The sequence below is a fragment of the Melanaphis sacchari genome, unplaced genomic scaffold (genome assembly GCF_002803265.2).
Source record: "Melanaphis sacchari strain LSU unplaced genomic scaffold, SCAv2.0 Contig10_pilon_pilon, whole genome shotgun sequence".
In the NCBI taxonomy this organism is placed as follows: Eukaryota; Metazoa; Arthropoda; class Insecta; order Hemiptera; family Aphididae; genus Melanaphis; species Melanaphis sacchari.
Genome location: NW_020270420.1, coordinates 1,895,266 through 1,914,393, shown reverse-complemented (window position 1 = coordinate 1,914,393; position 19,128 = coordinate 1,895,266). Strand labels below are relative to the sequence as shown.

The following is a 19,128-nucleotide window of genomic DNA, read 5'->3' as shown; positions in this document are numbered from 1 at the left end:
CACTCCCAAAGTTAAAATTTGAAACATTTTAACTTAATATAATACAATATACACGTATAAAAAAAATTAAACATTATTGTAGAATAAAAATAATACAATTTTTTTACTAATTAATATAAGTATTCATACTATAAACATATACCTATTATACAAACGAATTTTTATGATTGCACTAATGGCAGTATATTATGAAATAAATTAAAATTATGGTATAGTGTATATAAAAAAATAATACGACGAATTTAATACATATTTTCTACATAATTTTGTTTATGAAACCATAAATAAATATTATTTTAAAATTTGTAATATTAACTATTGAACTTAACTATGAAAATTTTGATATATAAATTATAACTGCTGCAAGCAGTAGGTACGCAAAACTTTTTTCCAGTTATATGTTTTATTTTTTTTTTTTAATAGCTATTGAAAATAATAAGTAATAACTAATTAATTAAATTATTATTATGAATTTCAATTGAAAAATTATTGGACTTTGAAATTTTATGGTGTGAGGTTGAACATCCTCCTACCAATTCATTTCTTCGTGAACATTACTTATTGAAAATATTTTGTACATTGTTGTTTAATATTGAATAAGTACATTCGACTACCTATTAAGTATTGATTACGTGGCCTTATTTCTCAGTCGAATTTTACATTGAAAATATATGATAGAAATATAACGAACACAATTTGTTATAATTTCTCTACTTCCTCTAGTATAAACTTACAAATTTCAATATAAAGTCTCAGCGGGGAACTGTAAACATAGTATACACTTTATTGTCTTTATTGCCCTTTAACGAAAGCTATCATTCCAAAAAAACCTATCTATACAGCATAGGTATATAATTATTAAATAAGGATGCTGAATAATATAATATGGTAGGTGAATAATATATTTGAAACAATTTATAATAATATATATTAATTTAGTAAACGATGTGTATTCACATATGTTTTTATGCTATAGTGCAAACGAAGAAAAAATTAGTTTTATGTAGTTATTATAGTCATTATTGGTTAAAAAATATTTTAACTGACATCATGGAATTGAAAATATGATGTAATATTAAATCATTTTATTCGATAAGAATATTTTAGGCTAGTCTCTTTTTTAAAGAAACCTATTTAAATAAAAGTTGTGTAATGTTGTATTAGTTGATAAGCAATTGCAAAAAAAAAAAAATAAATTAAAAAAATATTCAAGTTTTTCAATTAATTGACTAATCAAATTATACGTCTGTAATTGGTATTACATATGGTATAAAATGACCTGTACATTTTCTTTGATAATTATGGTTTGACTTATTGAGTACGATTGATAAAAATATGTTGATTTTATGATATCATTATATATTATAAAAAATAAACTTTGATATTTATTTTTTGACGAAATTATGTAACTATATAACACAAAAACGTTAAGTCTTTTGTATGATGCACATTGTGTTTAATTGTATAAGTATCAAATTTATTGCTGGATTAAAACATTCAGTGGTTATGTGTATAGTATGAATAGTATGATCCTATGAAGATAAATTATTTGAAAGCATTACTATTTGTCACCTGCAGGTTGTTAATATAATATATATTGTATATCTGGATCTGGATACTGATTCATATCAACTGCGTGTTTCGTGATTTTGGACAAAGTTCAACTTGTACCTTCGTCGGCAATGTGTTGGAAATTAGTTTATTGAATAAATTTAAAATAAATACCACGTAAGTTAAACGTTGAATATTATAAATTATAATACATAAAATGTGACTGAAAACGAGACTGAACAATAAACTGTAACCATATGATGTGAAAGGTATAGCACGGTGTGGAGTGCAGGTGATAGTGAAGACGACAAACATACATTTCAAATAGGAGTTGTGCTTATCGTTTTCTTTGGTGTCATGGTCAAGATATATTTTTTCACAAATATCGTATTGAGAGATTTAGTTCAGCGCGGATAACGATTGGACGGTAAGAAAGGCTAAAGTTGAACAAAATACGCGCGTATCTTGGACGTCTGCTCATCACGTGGCCTTTTAGTTTTTTCCTTGTTACAGTTCTCAGTTGAAGTGTGTATCTCATTAAATTTAATTCATTATCTCATGTGTAATTGATAAATGATTAGATAATAATGTGTACTAATACGTTCAAAACAAAATCATAAATACGACTCGATTGTGAAACGGACGTAAAACCACAGTTTTGCACGATTTTTTTTTACACGTACAGGAAGGAGGAATTATTGATATGTTTTTCGATCGTTAAACAGACACGTAAGTGGTTAATAATTAAAAACCTAAAACTAATAAATCAGTATTACTAGTACCTCAAATTCATAGCAAACACACGACGGCTTAAAAAATATTGTTTCTATAGTCACATTCGAGACGTCGCAGTGCACACAGAGAGGCGATAGCGAGACGATAGGGTATACGTTTAATAATAAAATTAGAGCCGTTGCTTTTTTTTTCGAACATATATCTATAGGTGGTACACATCACACAAATTTCATACATTATACGAACCCATAGGGGCTCCAGAGGGAGAGTCAATCGAATCGGTGAGACCGCAACACACACACACACACACACACACGCACGCACACACGCACAAAAACTTACAAACTTACAAAATCTATCACACGCATACACTCGAACTCGCACACGATTACACAGACCGACACATTGACAGGACACACACACTCGAACTTACAAGCGCTTACAGACCAACACGGACGCACGCGGTCGCGCTGGCGAACGGAGGGCGGAGAGAACACGGCCGGCGATTTAAATATAGAACGCGTGTGTGGAGCGAATATCGCGTGCGTGTGTGACGAGCGGCGGCGGCGGTGGAGACGTATGGTCGCGCTCAGGGGATTCCGTCTCCGTACTTAGGCGTCTGTGCGTACGTCTACAAGTCGTGCGAGTGCCGCCGCCGTGTGTAGCCGACGACGACGACGCACAACACCATTAAAGTAACAACTACGCGACACAGCATAACCGCAGTGCATAATAATATCATATACCTAGTAATACTGTGCGTGATACAATATATTATTGTTATTGTTATATACTCAAACACGCTGGCGGATTCGGTTCGGTTTGTCGCGCTAGGCCCGCGGTCGTCGCCATATTATTATTATCCGACTTTACGACAGCGATCACCGTCTTCGATCTGGCGACGCGTCGTCTGCACATCGTCATAATTTGTAACGTTAACGTCGGTGTTGGAATTCAATAATCGTCGTAATTCTTCTCGGGGGGCGTAAGTGCCCGCACTCGGTGTTTCGCGCACCGGAACCGGTTTCCGAGAGTGAGAAAAAAAAACACAGCCCCCGAAACGCGGATTTCTCCCCGCCGTGTATTACCCTACCGGAAAAAGTGAGTATCGCCAATATAATAGAATTATAATCTTACCTTATCCAACGGAAATCTCGCTTTTGCTGACGCCTAATGTGGGTGTAACGGTTTTTTCGACGACACTCGTCGTCGTCTCGTCGCTTTCGTCGACCGTGTTTTCAAAAAGCGACTCGCGTTATTCCCATACGTCCCATTAAATTATTAATGATTGTGTAATACGTCACAATCTTGATACGAAACGATATAGTTCGTTTATACGTAATTTATAATATATTAAGTATTTACATAATAGTAACATTATTACGTACCTACTTTTTTCACTGTTTCGTTGTGTTCGACGAGATGAAAAATTTTTGCGTCTACTTACGTTTTAATTTTTTATACATATTTTCTGTTTAGATAGAACAATATCTACATAAGTTTTATTTCGTGAATATCAATTCTATTGATACCATTAATTATAGATATAACGTTGTAAAATCTAAAACCGTATTGATATTTATTTTTAGTTGATTTCTCGATTGTTTTACTAAAAATGACAAATAACAAAATATATTTTAAATCTAGTGAAAAGGAGCTTAAAATTATTTATTTGTTCTAACATACTTGTTTGGAGACGAGTCGTCCAGGCACCCGTAAGTCATAATTTCCACTTCTAACCAATTTAATTTTTTTGTACCCGCGATTCGTATCCATTTATGCCCACCTTAAAAATAATTTAACTCTTTTTCGTTTGACGTTAAATCTAATTTTTAGGTTCGGGTGTTGAAATGAAATCGCTCTAGCACTTATAGAACGCCCAAAAGCTCGCTGATTTCATGTTTTCGTGTTCAATGTGTATCCATATGTACCATAAATCTGTGTTTAAATCGGATACAAAAATTTAAATTGATAAGAGATGGAAATTATAACTTATAGGTGCTAGAACGACTTACTTCTATTTATAGATACAACAATTTGTTATATGGCAGTCATAATTTAATTAAAAATGGTGATATTGTCACTAAGACTCTTGATTTAGATAATAAATTTAATTGTTAAGTTAAATAATTTACATGACATAGTTTATTTGAAAGGGTTTTAAATCGAGGAATGTGTAATAAATCATTTTTTTTTTGTTAACTTTACTCCTTATTATTAAAAAAAAAAAAACTGGTACAATTTTTAAAAATGAAATTACTCAGACTATTTATATTTATTGTTTCACACATCTCTGAAATCGCAGGGTTTGTGTTTTCGTGTAAAACTAAAAGTTTTTTGTTTAAAATAATAAAAGAATTAATTTGATTCTAAAATTGGTTATCGTATTAAGGTATCACTAAAAATATTTCTAGTTCGGTATATAATCGATTTAAAAAAAACGTAGTTTTCATTTAGTTAAAGTGCACACGTTAAAGATGCCGCTTTTTCGAAGTATTCCAAATCCATACTATTATATAAAATTGTAAGAGGTTTTCTACGACCGCGCTAACCGAGAAAACTACTGAACCGATTTGGCTGAAATTTTTTACTGTTATACTCAACACTTTGCCAAAGGTTTTAGTACCACTTTTTTCAATAAAAAATAAGTATAAAGTTCTTGAAAAATTAAAAAATTGTATACCTATATTATATACGTATTGTGCGGCACGGTGGCCCGTGGGTTTACAGCTACCTGCAACTTGGCCTATTTGTTCGTCAAATTGTATTGTGTTTGATATCGGCGTGTAGATATGAATTATTTCAAGAAGTTTATTGCACGTACATCAACAACATGTATACCAAATATTCGTATTGCTCTATATCTATATCTTTAAGTACTACTATATAAAATTGTAAGGGATTTTCTACGACCGTGTTAATCGAGAAAACTACTGAACTGATTTGGTTGAAATATTTTACTGTTATACCTGAATACCTGATTGTCTGTTTAAGGTTTTAGTACCACTTTTTTTGATAAAAAAATAAAATAAATGAAGTAAAATGGGAATTTTTACGCATATTCAATATTATTATTAAAATTATTGTTTTATAAGTTATAACCATGATTACCATTAAAAGTTAAAACACTTATGTTATAATTATATGGAATGAAATTTTAAAAATATCTAAATTAATTTAAAGATATTATCTATTTATATCATGCATTTATTCACTCTGTTTTATGGTAAGATTTAATTAACTCATAGTTTATAATAAAGTTCTTGAAAAATTAAAAAACCAAGTTAATTTTTAAGTCTTCTCTGCGAGGTTCGCAAGAACAGGCCTTTTTTAAGTTCTCATTTTGTTACAACAATATTTATCTTTTTCCATTTTTTTCACATATTTATTCCAAATACCCTTTTGAATGTCATCACATCATCTGATTTTTAATTATTTTTGTTTGGAGGGGGTAGAGAGGAGGGTATTGTATTTAAATGTTCCAATTTTCTGACGACACTATTTAAAATTTTTCCATTTTTTTTTCAAAAGGTTATACTAAACACTTAATACTACATAATTAAACGATAACATTTGAATAGAAAATTCTATATATCAATATATCATCGTCCGAAGGCAAAATTAACAACCAATCACGGGCAAAGCCGTGAACGGTCGGCTAGTAATAAATATTACCAATTATACCACCTACTTGTGACAGTATTTAGACAGAAGTTATTTGTACGAGTTTGTGTTTATTTTAAATCTGATAAAAATAAATATTATATGCACTAGGATTATTTACTGGAGTTTTTATACGTAGGTTTTTATTCTCGTGTTTCGACACCAATGATAATAAATTATTCGATAATATTATGCCGAGCCCGACAATCGTGAAGATTAGTTTTGTATCTTCACTAATTATAGTCCGTAACGAACATTTTATACAAAATATTAGTACGTGTCAGTTGTGTCACATCAGTTTTTATTATAATGGATTATATGTTGTTTTTACAGCAGAAATCTAAAGCATTCCTTTAATTTGGTTAGTGATAGTTGTAAAAAGTATATTATATCTCATTAATCTTGGACTATGCCAAATATAATAATTTAGTGCAATTTTTTTATAACGATAACATTGCAGCTCAGAAAATTATTATAGATAAATGGTTGTTAGTCAACGTTCGAGACAATTAATTAATAATAATAAGTTGTTCTGTATAGATCAATAGTTAAATCATTTTATTTTACAGTATAAAGGTTATGTAATCCATATAATTTATGACAATTATTATTATATAAATAAATAATAATATAATTAATACTTTCAATTTATTAATTAATAATATTATGTCGAAAAGTAAATACTGACTGGTGTACTAACGTTTATTCGGGATTCTCAATATTTTTTATCCGAATTTCACCTACACATTTTATAAATTTTCTCGTGCAATTCGGTCTAATAACGTTTTGTATATTAAAAAATGAATGATTAAATCATTTTCTACATTAAATTTATTTTTTCTATTAAATAAGTAAGAAAATGTATTTATTTTTTTATAAATATGTCGATTTAAAAGGGATTAGAAATTGTAAAACTTTTGTGGACGAATCCGATATTTAATATAAATAATAAATCTAAATTTTTTTATAGCGAGGTTTATACGTGCACCTTTGGTTGAGTAACGCTGTTTAAAACCTATTTAATATGATACTGACGGTTTTCTCTATCGAATATCAGTCTTATAAAATATTTTATAAGCATGGTGCAAGAAATATGTTTAACTATACTGGTTTTTAAATTGAGTTTTTAACGGAATGATGATAAAATAAAATTCTTTTTAGTTTTCTTATACAAATTATAAGAATCTTACATGTTATTATATAATTTTCAAACAATATGCATGACAAAATACATAATTACCTTTATAATGTGTTTAATTATTTCCTTAAAAACTTGTGTGTCAACAATTAAATTTTTCAATTACGTTCAATAATATAAGTGCGTTTTTCTTAAAAATCAGACAGAGTACCAAAATAAAACACATACTGTAAGCATTACGGTTCGTAAATGCATTTGTATAGTTTTTTTTTCCATAAGTGTTAAAATTTAGACTACTAGAGGAGTAAAATAATGGTAACGGCATGTATCATGCAACCCGAAAAGTGGTGTCGAGTAATTTTAAACCGAATAGGTACTAATAAATAGTTTAACACTAAATAACTCATGCGCTTATAATATGTTTTTATTGAATATAATATATATTACGTATACGATAGTATCTTGATGAGGACCTCGATTAATTTACGTTTTCGTTTAAATACGCGCAGTGCGGGAAAACAGAAATAAACGCTTTCGTTTCGATTTATAATAATATAGTTGTATCTATAGACTACATTATAGTATTAAGTCTGTCGACGGTGGTGTTCACCAATTTTTATTTACTCGATGGCGTTGGCGTCGACGGTGTACCGGTGCACGTGTTAAAAGGTTTATGATAAACATCGCCATAATGCATATTATAATAATGACCAAAAAAAAAAGACGCTGCATACAAGTTGCGTACCAAAGATAGCTATAAAAAGGTCTAATCCAAATTGCTTCCCGAGGGTTCTTACATTGTATCCTAGTTGTGGCCCTGGTTTTTTGCGTTATGTTACAGCCCAATTAATGTTTACTAAATTGATGATTTTAATTATGCATTTATACCTATAATGTTATCTTCGCTGACCGTTTAATAATAATGACTTCTATGTGAATTACTAATGGTTGTCAGGATTTTCATTCCAAGTTTAACGCAATTTTCTACAGTGCACGTCAAAATATTTTTGTATTCATGAATGTTTTGAAAAATGTTTAATGAGATTCCTATATAATTTTAAGAAGTACTCTGGTACTCATCTAAATAATTGTAGGATATTAACAACTAATATACTAAAAAAAGTAACAATTATAAGAAATAAATACTTACTATGGCACAATAAGAAGGAAACCAAACTAACATGTTCAAATTTATAAAAAAAAAATGTAAAAAAGTTTTTTAAGAGTGCCATAGTACTAAAGTAGCCCAAAAGTCTTAAAAAAATGGATGATACTGGTTGTATAGGATATTTGTTATTGGGAAATAGGTAATTTGGAAGTCGAGAAATGTTTATCAAACTATAATTTATTATTATTGTGTTCAAAAAGACATAGTTTTTAGCGGGGCCGGTCTAAGATTCGAGAGATGATTGCCAACAGCAGCTGCAGCGATTTTGATTTGAGTACTTGCCGTCTGTGTTTGTTCTTAGCGTCGAATCGGGTTGTTAAAATTATTTCACGGCGACAATAATAATAACGAAATAATTACTGTCGTTTAGAGACGTGCAGAGGCTGGTAATAATAAATATAAATTTATAAATACATAAACCGTATATAGAATTTGCGAACGAAATGCCTTGTTTATTATCACGTGTGTATTATAGAGGTTGATTTATAATTTTCCGTGTCTCGTCTCTGTGCCTCATAATCCGAAACCAGATCCGAGTCGGTCACCCCTCGACGGTTTAAACGTGTCCATCCGGTGACGATAAAAATGGCTTCGTCTTTGAGTTTTCTTTATATTTTTACGACCTAGGGGACGAGGAATATTATATTCTTAGGGTCTCGGCCGTTTGGCGGCAAGCAGACAGTCGTCATTACACATAATATATAATATACATATTATAGCCTTTTTTACACGACCGCATATGCGTGTGCGATAATAATAATAATCATATTAATATAAATATATCTTAATCCTGTTAGGGGTTTTATATATAGATAAACATCTACAAGACGTTTTCATTCTATACCATTATTATTGTCGTCTTATCCGTCATCGTCGTCGTTATACACTTTTATAGGTATATACATCGTGTTAATAATCGTGTCGCGTGAGTCACGTGTACTTATAGTCTATAGGTGTATACGTGTCTCTGCACAAACCGGGTACGTCTTCTCTACAAGAGCTTATATACATACGAGTAATATATATATAATATTCTCGACTGATTATCATAATAATTATCGAAAGATGATTTTTTTTTGTTATTTTTTATTGTTTTCTTTGACTCTTTGTCCATTGTAATGGGACCGATTTAAAGTTAGGTATTCGATAAATAATCGGAAATACACGAAAGCGGAAGTGCATTGTAGGATTCGCATTCGAAACGCGCCGTGAGTGGATGAGTGGATTATGAAATGGCGCGCGCAAATTTAAATTGGTAGCAATAAAGTCGTTGGCTAGCTTAGAACTGATCGCGGAGAGGCGCTGTGAAGAAATTCTCGGTTTTAAATGTAAGCTACGATACGTGTTTATAATTTATTATTATTATTATTATTGTTATGCGACATGTCAGGTTCGCGCAAATAGATCGTTCCCTTCGAAATGTACGTCAACAACGCGGCGCCACTCACGTGAGCTCTATATCGAATGTCCACATAAATATTATTTATTATAACGATACTCACTGTGTGTTAGGTAAATACGGGCGAGTATTTGGGCACGGATCGGACGTATTATCGAATCGGAAACATAATATCCACCGCGTATAGGTATATCATATCGCACGAAGATCGATCGCGAGACGTTTTCTTGGGGATACGCAAATAGGCGTCAAACCCCGTCGTCGTATCGTGTAAACGATACTTTAATATTATGCTGTCGAACATACAATATTCGGACGGAATATACGGACGTAGAGCTACTTTTCGCACTTTTGCAGTCTTGGCGCGGTCGGGATAGGATCGAGAAGGTCCGCGCATAATTTTTAAAAAAAATTATTAAATCGAAATTTACGCCACAGGCGATTTCGGTCACGTGATATAATCGGTCAGTTTTATTTTAAAACGATTTACAGTATTTTGAGTAGATTGTTTTTGATCTAACTTTGTGCTTTACAAAAAATCGATCTCATAATTTTATTCATTTTTTTTTTTTTTTTTTTTGATTGAAAAACGCTTATGTAAACTTTAGAAAAATGTGGTTGTATTGCTAATAACGCCATTCCGTTTCGTTCGCAGGTGTTTGGTGGGAGAAGGACAAGAAGGAGCGGCACTGTGCCGTCGGCCGGAGAAAGAGGACGACGACGACAACACTGTGATCACTACCACCAAGAACAACAACAACAATAACAACGACGAAAACAACAGCAGTAGAACCCTGGTAATCACAATGATGTCGGCCGCGAGTGCGGTCGGCGGCGGCCGTCTGCTGGTCGTCGTGGACGTGGACGGCGTCGACAGCGACAGCTGACAGCCTGGACGACTGCGACCGGTGCGGGAATGCGGCGGTGCTTACGGATGGGGTGTCCCGCCGGCCCGGTACGCCATGCTTGACGTGTTCCGGGGCCTGAAGAGCCTGGTGAAAATCAGCCACGTGCACATCGACTCGCCCGTGTTTCGGCTCCACTACAGCCTGACAGTGATGCTGTTGTCCGCGTTCAGCCTGATCGTCACCACCAGGCAGTACGTCGGCAACCCGATCGACTGCGTGCACACCAAGGACATACCCGAAGACGTGCTCAATACGTACTGTTGGATACACTCGACGTACACCATCAAGGAGGCGTTCAAGAAGAAGGTGGGTGTGAGCGTCCCGTACCCAGGCGTGGACAACACCCGCGGCAAGGCGGACGACCGCAAGACGTACGGCTACTACCAGTGGGTGTGCTTCTGCCTCTTTTTCCAGGTAAGGGCACCGCTGCGTCCGCATTTCTCCGGCGAAGACGCTACCCCTCGTCTCATATTATTATTTATAAAATTACGTTGTGTTGGTACTCGTCGCTTATCAGCACAAAATATGGCGATAATATGCTATTATGCGAATATGATACGGTCACGCGCTTCATGGCGGAAACGAAAAACTCCCTCCCTCACTTCCCGGTTCTATAGTACATGGCAACGTCTTATTCGTCTCTCGGTCGATCCGTCCCGTCGTGTTTGAGGATAGGCAGCGCACTATAAAAAAATGTATTCTTTATCAATGCAGCTCCACTAGACATTTTCAAAATAATTTACTGTGTCCAGTCAAATACGGTAATATTCTTTCCATTTGTGTTGTATTCCACGGGCGCCAAATTTGATGGGTGACCATTTGCGCGCGTGCCGTAAGACTATTAAATTTCGATACTGTTGTTATATTATATACGTTTTATACGTATACTAATGTCGTGGGACGGGGAAAGGATATTGGATCCCGAACGGTCCCAAATTGCGACGTGGCGAAAAATAAAAAATAGATACATTTATATCGGAGCTAGTGTTGATAAGGATAACCTCGACGGTGGTGTTTTTCTTTCCTCTATCGCCGTCGCGATAAGTTTATTTATTTTTCTCGGAAGGGCGCTGCTGCATATAACACACAGGAGAGTTTTTGCAGTACGCTGTCGATAGGAGTGAGAAAATTGTTTCCGCTTGGGAGCTCTGTTATCATATTAAACACCTACCGTTATATAGTAATCGTTGATCGATGACAATGCTCGGAAAGAATAGTAGTGACACGCGCTTCTTTCCGTTCGTTTCTAATTACTATGACGCGCGATTTGTCATACCGCTGTCACCACAGTGGCGTTATTTACTTGAAAACCGAAAGAAAAATAAACCGACAATATTATTTGTCCGTTTACGGTGTACGTCTATCTATTAATGTCCAATATATTATGCATGCATGACGTTCCGTTTTTCATACAGTATTTGTCTATAAAGCGACGAAACTAGTGTTTCGTATACATTGCGTAACAGTCGTAACGTTTAAATATAGTAAATTTTGGTAGTTGGAACCTCAATAAAAAAAAAGAAAAAAAATTATAATAATAAATAAATAAATAAGTAAATAGTGGAAAAAAGCCTAAGAAAACTCTCGACCACACATAAGTAAACTCGTAAAACGTCGACCCGCGCAACCGGCGTAAATCGGTCGTAAATCGTATGAATTCCAAACAAATAATCCCATCGCGAGCTATAATAATAATAAGTACACTAAAATGTTTTTTTGCTTGACACGGCTGCACGCTCCTCATCAGGACTTGGGACAATCATCGCTACACAAATACATTACGATATAATGTGTGGCCTACAAATGTATAAAATGGGCGTTTAGTTGACGTTGTTTTTAAGACAAAATATATTATGAATTATTATCATGATATTATTATAATTTATAATCACGCGTGACAAACCGAATTCGTTTCTCAGCATAAATTATTATTACGATGTATATATGAATATATATATATTTTCAACGCTAGTCTTGTGTTATCAATAACAAATTGGTACGTTACTTTACGATTTACTAATGTAATTAGTAATACAATTAGATTAATAACATGAAATATTGTATACATTTATATCAACTTATTTTTTTTCATTACAACGAAACGTTAAAATATGCTTTTTAATTGCACCATAAAAAAAAAAAAATGTTTATTGCTATAATAACGCATATATGTATAATGTTTATTGCCGCTAATGTTATACTTACACATTATTTGGACATCGATTACTTTCTTACATTTTTAGGTTTCTCAAACATGTGTTCGATTGATGTTTTGACGTACATATTTTATAATATGTATATATTATTATTATGAAACCAAATGATATTACAGTAAAATGTCCATATAGCTTACTGTTACTGAAGAGAACGGAAATAATGACCGATATTTTATCATCCTATACAGATGATTTCACGGGAAATTCAGATGTAGTTGTTTTATAAAGTATATACAATTAATTTAAAAAAAAATATATAAATAAAATACGTAATACGTTAATTGTACATACTAAAAAAAAGTATTTATGACATGTGCAATATTGAAAAGTTATTTACTACACATACCTAAAATTTAAAACTAAAAAAGTTTTCAATGTTGCCTATTAAAATTAAAAAATTTAATAATATTTCTATAAGTTTGTTTTAAATTTTTTAACACATTCTTTCGAGATTAATTTTTGTAGTTTTTAATAAGTTGAATTGTATTTATTTGATATCGTTAAGTACGATAAGATACCATAAACTGTCGTAAATTATTGGAAATAATTGAGTTTTTTATGTTGAATACAAATATTATTGTTATTAATATTCTTAAGAATACTTATGATTTAGGGCTTCAAGGGTATTAATATATTTTTCTCACTTCATTTTATCGGACTAAAATGTATAACTGTTTTATGGTGGAGGCTGTTAGGAAATTTTCTGTAATTATCAAACATAATTTAAACGTACAAAATTGATGTGATATGGTCGATATGGGGTATATAGGCACCAAAAGTACATACTTGTAAGTATGTGTATGTATTGAAGTTTGGATAATATCAAGGCAGTAATAAGTTTAAAATAATTATTTTAAAAGTGTTCAGAGAAGGAGTTCAGATAATTCAAGAAAACAACATTTTTATTCATAATAATTCAATTAATTCCACGCAAACAAATCTGTTTGCGTTTTTTTCTAACGATATTTACAATTTTGTATTCAGATAAAATAAGTTCGATAATGAATGAATAAGATTTTGATTGGAAATCTGTCGCTGTGGGCATTTTAATACTCTAAAAAAATACACGATACGGCTGCAGCATCAATGACGAGTGATGACAAAACAAAAGCCTTTATATTTTCTTTACGCTCTTTTGTGTGCCATAAAAGCGACTTAACGTTGGAAAATATTGAATATATCCGTCTTAGTAATTTTTATACGTTAAAAAAAAAAAAAAAAAAAAAAAACCGAGAAGAATTAAATAATTTTAGATTTATTATTAATCAAATGAGGTTCATATCATTATAATATGATTCGTCTTGTTTATACAGAGATATTCAGACAAGTTCGGCTCTATTTTTTCATTTACTAGTAATGAAGTTATTTAAATTCTGGATTTTCGGAATATTTAAGTGCATACACTTAAAGACTATAATTTTATATACTTAGATACATTTTAGAAGTATCTTGTAGCGATACCAACTTCTTTTTTACGAACGAAAATCATCTTTTTTATTATTGAATAAATGAATATATATATTATATGATTATATTATATTATATGAATATTTAATAAATAATAGTTCATGATAATAAGTTTAATGATAGTGTGGGCTTTGTTGATTTCAAAATTATGATTAATCATAATTTTATAAATTATAGTTATATATTAGAATTTTATAATTAATCTATACGTATTTTCTGAGTATATTAAATAATACTGTATTAAATTAAATATTACATATATTTTATATTTAGTGTTAAACAACTATTAAGGATTATTATACAATAAATACATGAAACGTAATAACTCAGTAACTACTTATTTCAATTTTATTACAACGAAAAATATAATTTGCTTAATAGTTTACAATAAAAATATGATGCTTAATTTGAAAAAAGAAATTTGTTTTGCCTCAGTACATTGTTCTAAATGGTATAAAACTTTTGAGTTTCTGAAAATATGGTTTTTGAATACCTGCTTATACCTACTAAAAATTAAAAAAAAAAAAAAATCAAAATTTGAATAATTGTTCAATTTAAAGATTAAAGTGGTGGTAAGCATGTTTAGTGAAACACATTATAGGTAAGGTACACATAAGTTATAGTTATATTTACGTAAAGTTATTTTGCAATTGTACTGATTCCATGAAAAATTATAATTTATAAATCATAGGCTATTTTTACTTTATACGAGCAAGCAAACGGCAACCGGTGAGATATGTGACAGGAGTGTTTGCGTGAAAAATGAAATTGAGGTTTTTTTAATGTATAATATAATTTACATGTGCCTAAAGATAACGTGGTTAAATTTGCAAAAACATAAATTCCATAAGTGATCTCTTGCTGATAAGTTGGTCGGTAATTATGTTTATTACATAAAATATAATAATAACAATAATAATAATAATAATCATAATTGGGCTGTAAATGAGTATCATTTATAATGTTATTACATATATAATTATAATATAACTAATAACAATTATATAATATTTTATTATATATATATATTCATTTATACGTGTACACCAATGTGTACGTCTTTTAGTCGAAGTTCATTATTTTAAATTACGGAAAGTCGTACCGTGAAATTAAATAATTTTGTTACGATGTTTGTATCGTCATCATCATCATAATGGCCATAATTATTATTATTTGCATGTGTCGCGAGATACGGTACAAAATTATTATTGCGCTTAATCAAAAACCAAAGGAACGCGCCAAAACGTCGACTTCGGCTTGTCAAAGAAAGCAATTGTTCATTATAAATTATAATATATTATAGTGTTAATGTATTGTAATGTCTTATAGACGACATTAGTTCATAACGACATCACGTTGAACATTTTAAGACCATAATGAGGCATACATCATAACGGATTTCCGATACTAAATAATATATTATTATACCTGTGCAAGCGATTGAGGTAATTGGTGTTCTGACGCAGATTAGTCGTTTAAACAGTACCTAGTACCTACCTACGTAATATTATGTAGTCGCAGTTGGAAATTACCATGTAAAATTTAATTTATTTCGCTCTTACAGAAATAATGTACTTAACATATCTCATTTAAGAACAAAACATCGAACGTTATGCGCCCCAATGTAATGGTAGATAGGTAATTATTAATTTAAACATTAATAATATATTTTTTTATTTTTGTCTTTTATTATTACGTGTTATTGGTTTATCAATTTATACGATCAATTAGTGTGTTTATAAATTTTCACGATATTAACAAAGACAATTAAAGGCGCTTCAGAGAAGACTATATAATAGATTAGTCTCAAGTATCGTATTTATATAATATGTGAACTTGACCACCGATCATAGATTTAAGCATTTGTTTTTTATTATTGGATTTATAACATTTATTTATATTTATAATTATTATTATATGGGTATGCGTTAAATGTTGAGCAAATGTTGTCCACAAGACAGTGGAGATTTGATTGATAAACATTTTCTACTAAATTTACTTCGTTGCCACTTGATAATTTTTAAATTTTAGTATTGATTTATTATTAGTATACATATTATTCATTGTATATTTCACAATATTCATTTTTGTTCGTATTGTTTACTAATGTATGTTTATTTCTCTCGGAAAAAATTATGTTCGCTTAAAAGTAACGTTTTGTCCTAATTCCAGTATATCTAGTCCTCTTTTCCTGTCCACACATTCATCATTTCAGTTTCACCCCTCTAGTCGACGCCAACTATCCAATACGCGGTTTGCCTCGCCGTGTTCCGTTACGACCGTACCATATTGTGTTATAATAATGATCCTAACGATAATAATAAAAAACAATGCTGACGTATCGACATGATTTAAATTCGCGTGCTGCATCAAACGCATTTTTTAAGTATATATGGTGGAAAAAATAAACGTAGTGTTTGCAGGAGGGGAGGAATGTGCCACCTGGTAAAGATCATCGCACGTGCGGTTGAAAAACGATACCATATATACCTATACAACGGACTGTTTGGCTGGTGGCCACCGGAACAGCCGTTTAAAACCCATCATCTATCCACCTCCCTTTTTTTACACGCGTGTGCGTACGGTTCTTTTTTTTAGTTTTTGTTTTACATTTTGTTTTATTATTTTTATTTTTTTGGACAATGCAATTTACGTGCTGGTTATGTCTAAAAATAATATCGACTTTAAACGTCAGAGACGTGCCGAATATACGAACGGTTATAGGGTCGACATACAAGTTACGCGTTACACTCTTAAACACAGTTATTATTATTAGTTACCTATAATATTATTATGTATATTACCTGCTAAAATAAATACGATAAATAACAATATTAATTCATGTTGAAAAGTTGCGTGAATTATACCATAATATTATGGTTTATCATTTATTATATGATTATGTTTGTATATATTGATGTATCTTTGTATAAAATTACCATATATTTGCTGTGTGCCAGTTGCTTGCTCATAAAAATCGCGGATGCGACTACTTTCAATTTACTGCAACGCTCGATTTTTTTTTTTTTGTGCGTTTATACAACTATACTAAAATAAAATCGTTTCTGGTACATACATTTTATGATACATTAAAATAAAATTGCTGTTTTAAATTTTTGATATCGTCATCATATTTACTCGTCAGCTGGTGTATAACATTGCAGTATAATGGGTAGAAAAATGTCTGGTTTTCTCCACGGAACAAATATGTACAATAAAATTAACACGTATAGACGTGGTGTAGTGTTGATGTTAACATTACACGACCAAGTATTCGGTACAAGTTATAAGTACTTAAATTAATTAAAATGAAATAAAAAGTGTCACGTTTTAGTTTTCTTGTAAACAGAATATATTGTTATTATGTATTTGTTTTTTAGTTTTTTATGAATTGTTATTTATCAATTAGAAATGTTTTCATTTTAACCTTAGTAGGTGTTTTGTGAAGACGTTGTTTTTTTATTTTCTTGAGCGTCCAAAATAATTATACTAAGGTATTTAACAAATTATAATTTTTCGTAGGCAAATAAAAAAAAATAAATTATATACATCGACATTTGACGGTTTACATACATATTGGAATATTAAAATATAAACTATCTGTGTAGTTTCACCGAATAAAATAAGTCTAATCTCAACCACTATTCTTTTAAAATCATGTTTTTATCACATTGAAGTATTTTCACGTCACTATAGGATATAAAGTTGCAGCATCCAAAGTTTAACTAAACGAAACAGTGACATTATTATTCAAGAATTCATGGGAGGATTCGATAAGTTAAAGATTATCCCCAACTCGTAAATAGAAGAGTAGCGGTTGAAATATTGTTTTTGAATGAGGTCTCTTTCGTACAGACTTTACTTTAATATAACGTTATAATATTACAATAATTTAGAATAAATATCATGACGTAATCGCTTGCGACACCCTTTATATACATTTATTATATATATGTTTATTGTATATTTGTGTAGACATTAAATTATAAAATGTATTATACTATCGTATACAGACATGACGACTAGACGTGCAAGCGGTTTGCTCGTATTAATAATATGTGAATGATAATTTAAAATAAATTATGTAAATTATTTATTTTTTTGCGACGGTTCCAATAAACCGAAGTAGATTTGCAGATGTTTATTATAAATTTGATATTATGGTATTAGATACATGTCAAGTTATGTTGTTATATTTGTAGAAAACAATAATAATTGTATATGGAAATATTATCATAAAAAGTGCATCCAAAATGACTCGTCGCCGGAAAATTATTTACATACTGTAAGTTTATTATGAGTCACTTTATTAAATGTATGTTCAGGTCCGACACGAGTTATTCGATTGTACATTTACACCCACTACAGTTTCCGCGGGTGAGTACTCGGCAGGCGGCAATATCTTTTAAGCGAATATGCGAACGGAAGCGCCCCACGTACATTATGTACGAATCGGTCCATCACGTTTAAAAGCGAACGAGATTTTCTCGTATTATAAAATATTAATGTTATTTTATTGTTAATATGTGCATACAATAACTGGCTTTATTGCCAGTAATAAATATATACACGATATATTATGTGTAAGACTAATGACGATATCGAATTTTAAATTTATCTTCATTGTTTTTAAATAATACATATATTATACTAATAACAAAAAACAATTGCTTAACAATAAATTAAAAAAATAAAAATAAATATTTAACAATAATATATACTTAGGGTTCTATCAAGTGGTATTGATGGTGGCATATATATATTGTAATTATAAAATATACTTTAATTAGGTCTTCGGATTTATGTATTAATGCACCATCGTGGCACGCCTATTAGATACCTATAAGGAAAATAATCGATATTCATAATGGAAATCTAACAAA

At 31.0% G+C, this 19,128-nt stretch overlaps 1 protein-coding gene across 4 annotated transcripts in view; it reads left to right on the top strand.

Moving 5' to 3' along the window:
* Window positions 1-1,485: 1,485 nt before the first annotated feature.
* Window positions 1,486-19,128, top strand: part of LOC112603644 (innexin shaking-B) — a 43,878-nt gene continuing 26,235 nt past the window's right edge. The window contains exons 1-3 of one of the 4 annotated variants that reach the window (XM_025352332.1): window positions 1,486-1,728; window positions 1,821-1,978; window positions 10,310-10,976. In XM_025352332.1, coding sequence (XP_025208117.1) covers window positions 10,617-10,976 — 360 coding nt within the window. In that variant the 5' untranslated portion in view covers window positions 1,486-1,728; window positions 1,821-1,978; window positions 10,310-10,616. Of the gene's footprint in view, window positions 1,729-1,820; window positions 1,979-2,085; window positions 2,281-2,909; window positions 3,388-10,309; window positions 10,977-19,128 lie in introns of those variants that run through there. The other 3 variants (XM_025352331.1, XM_025352333.1, XM_025352330.1) reach the window with 3 other exon arrangements.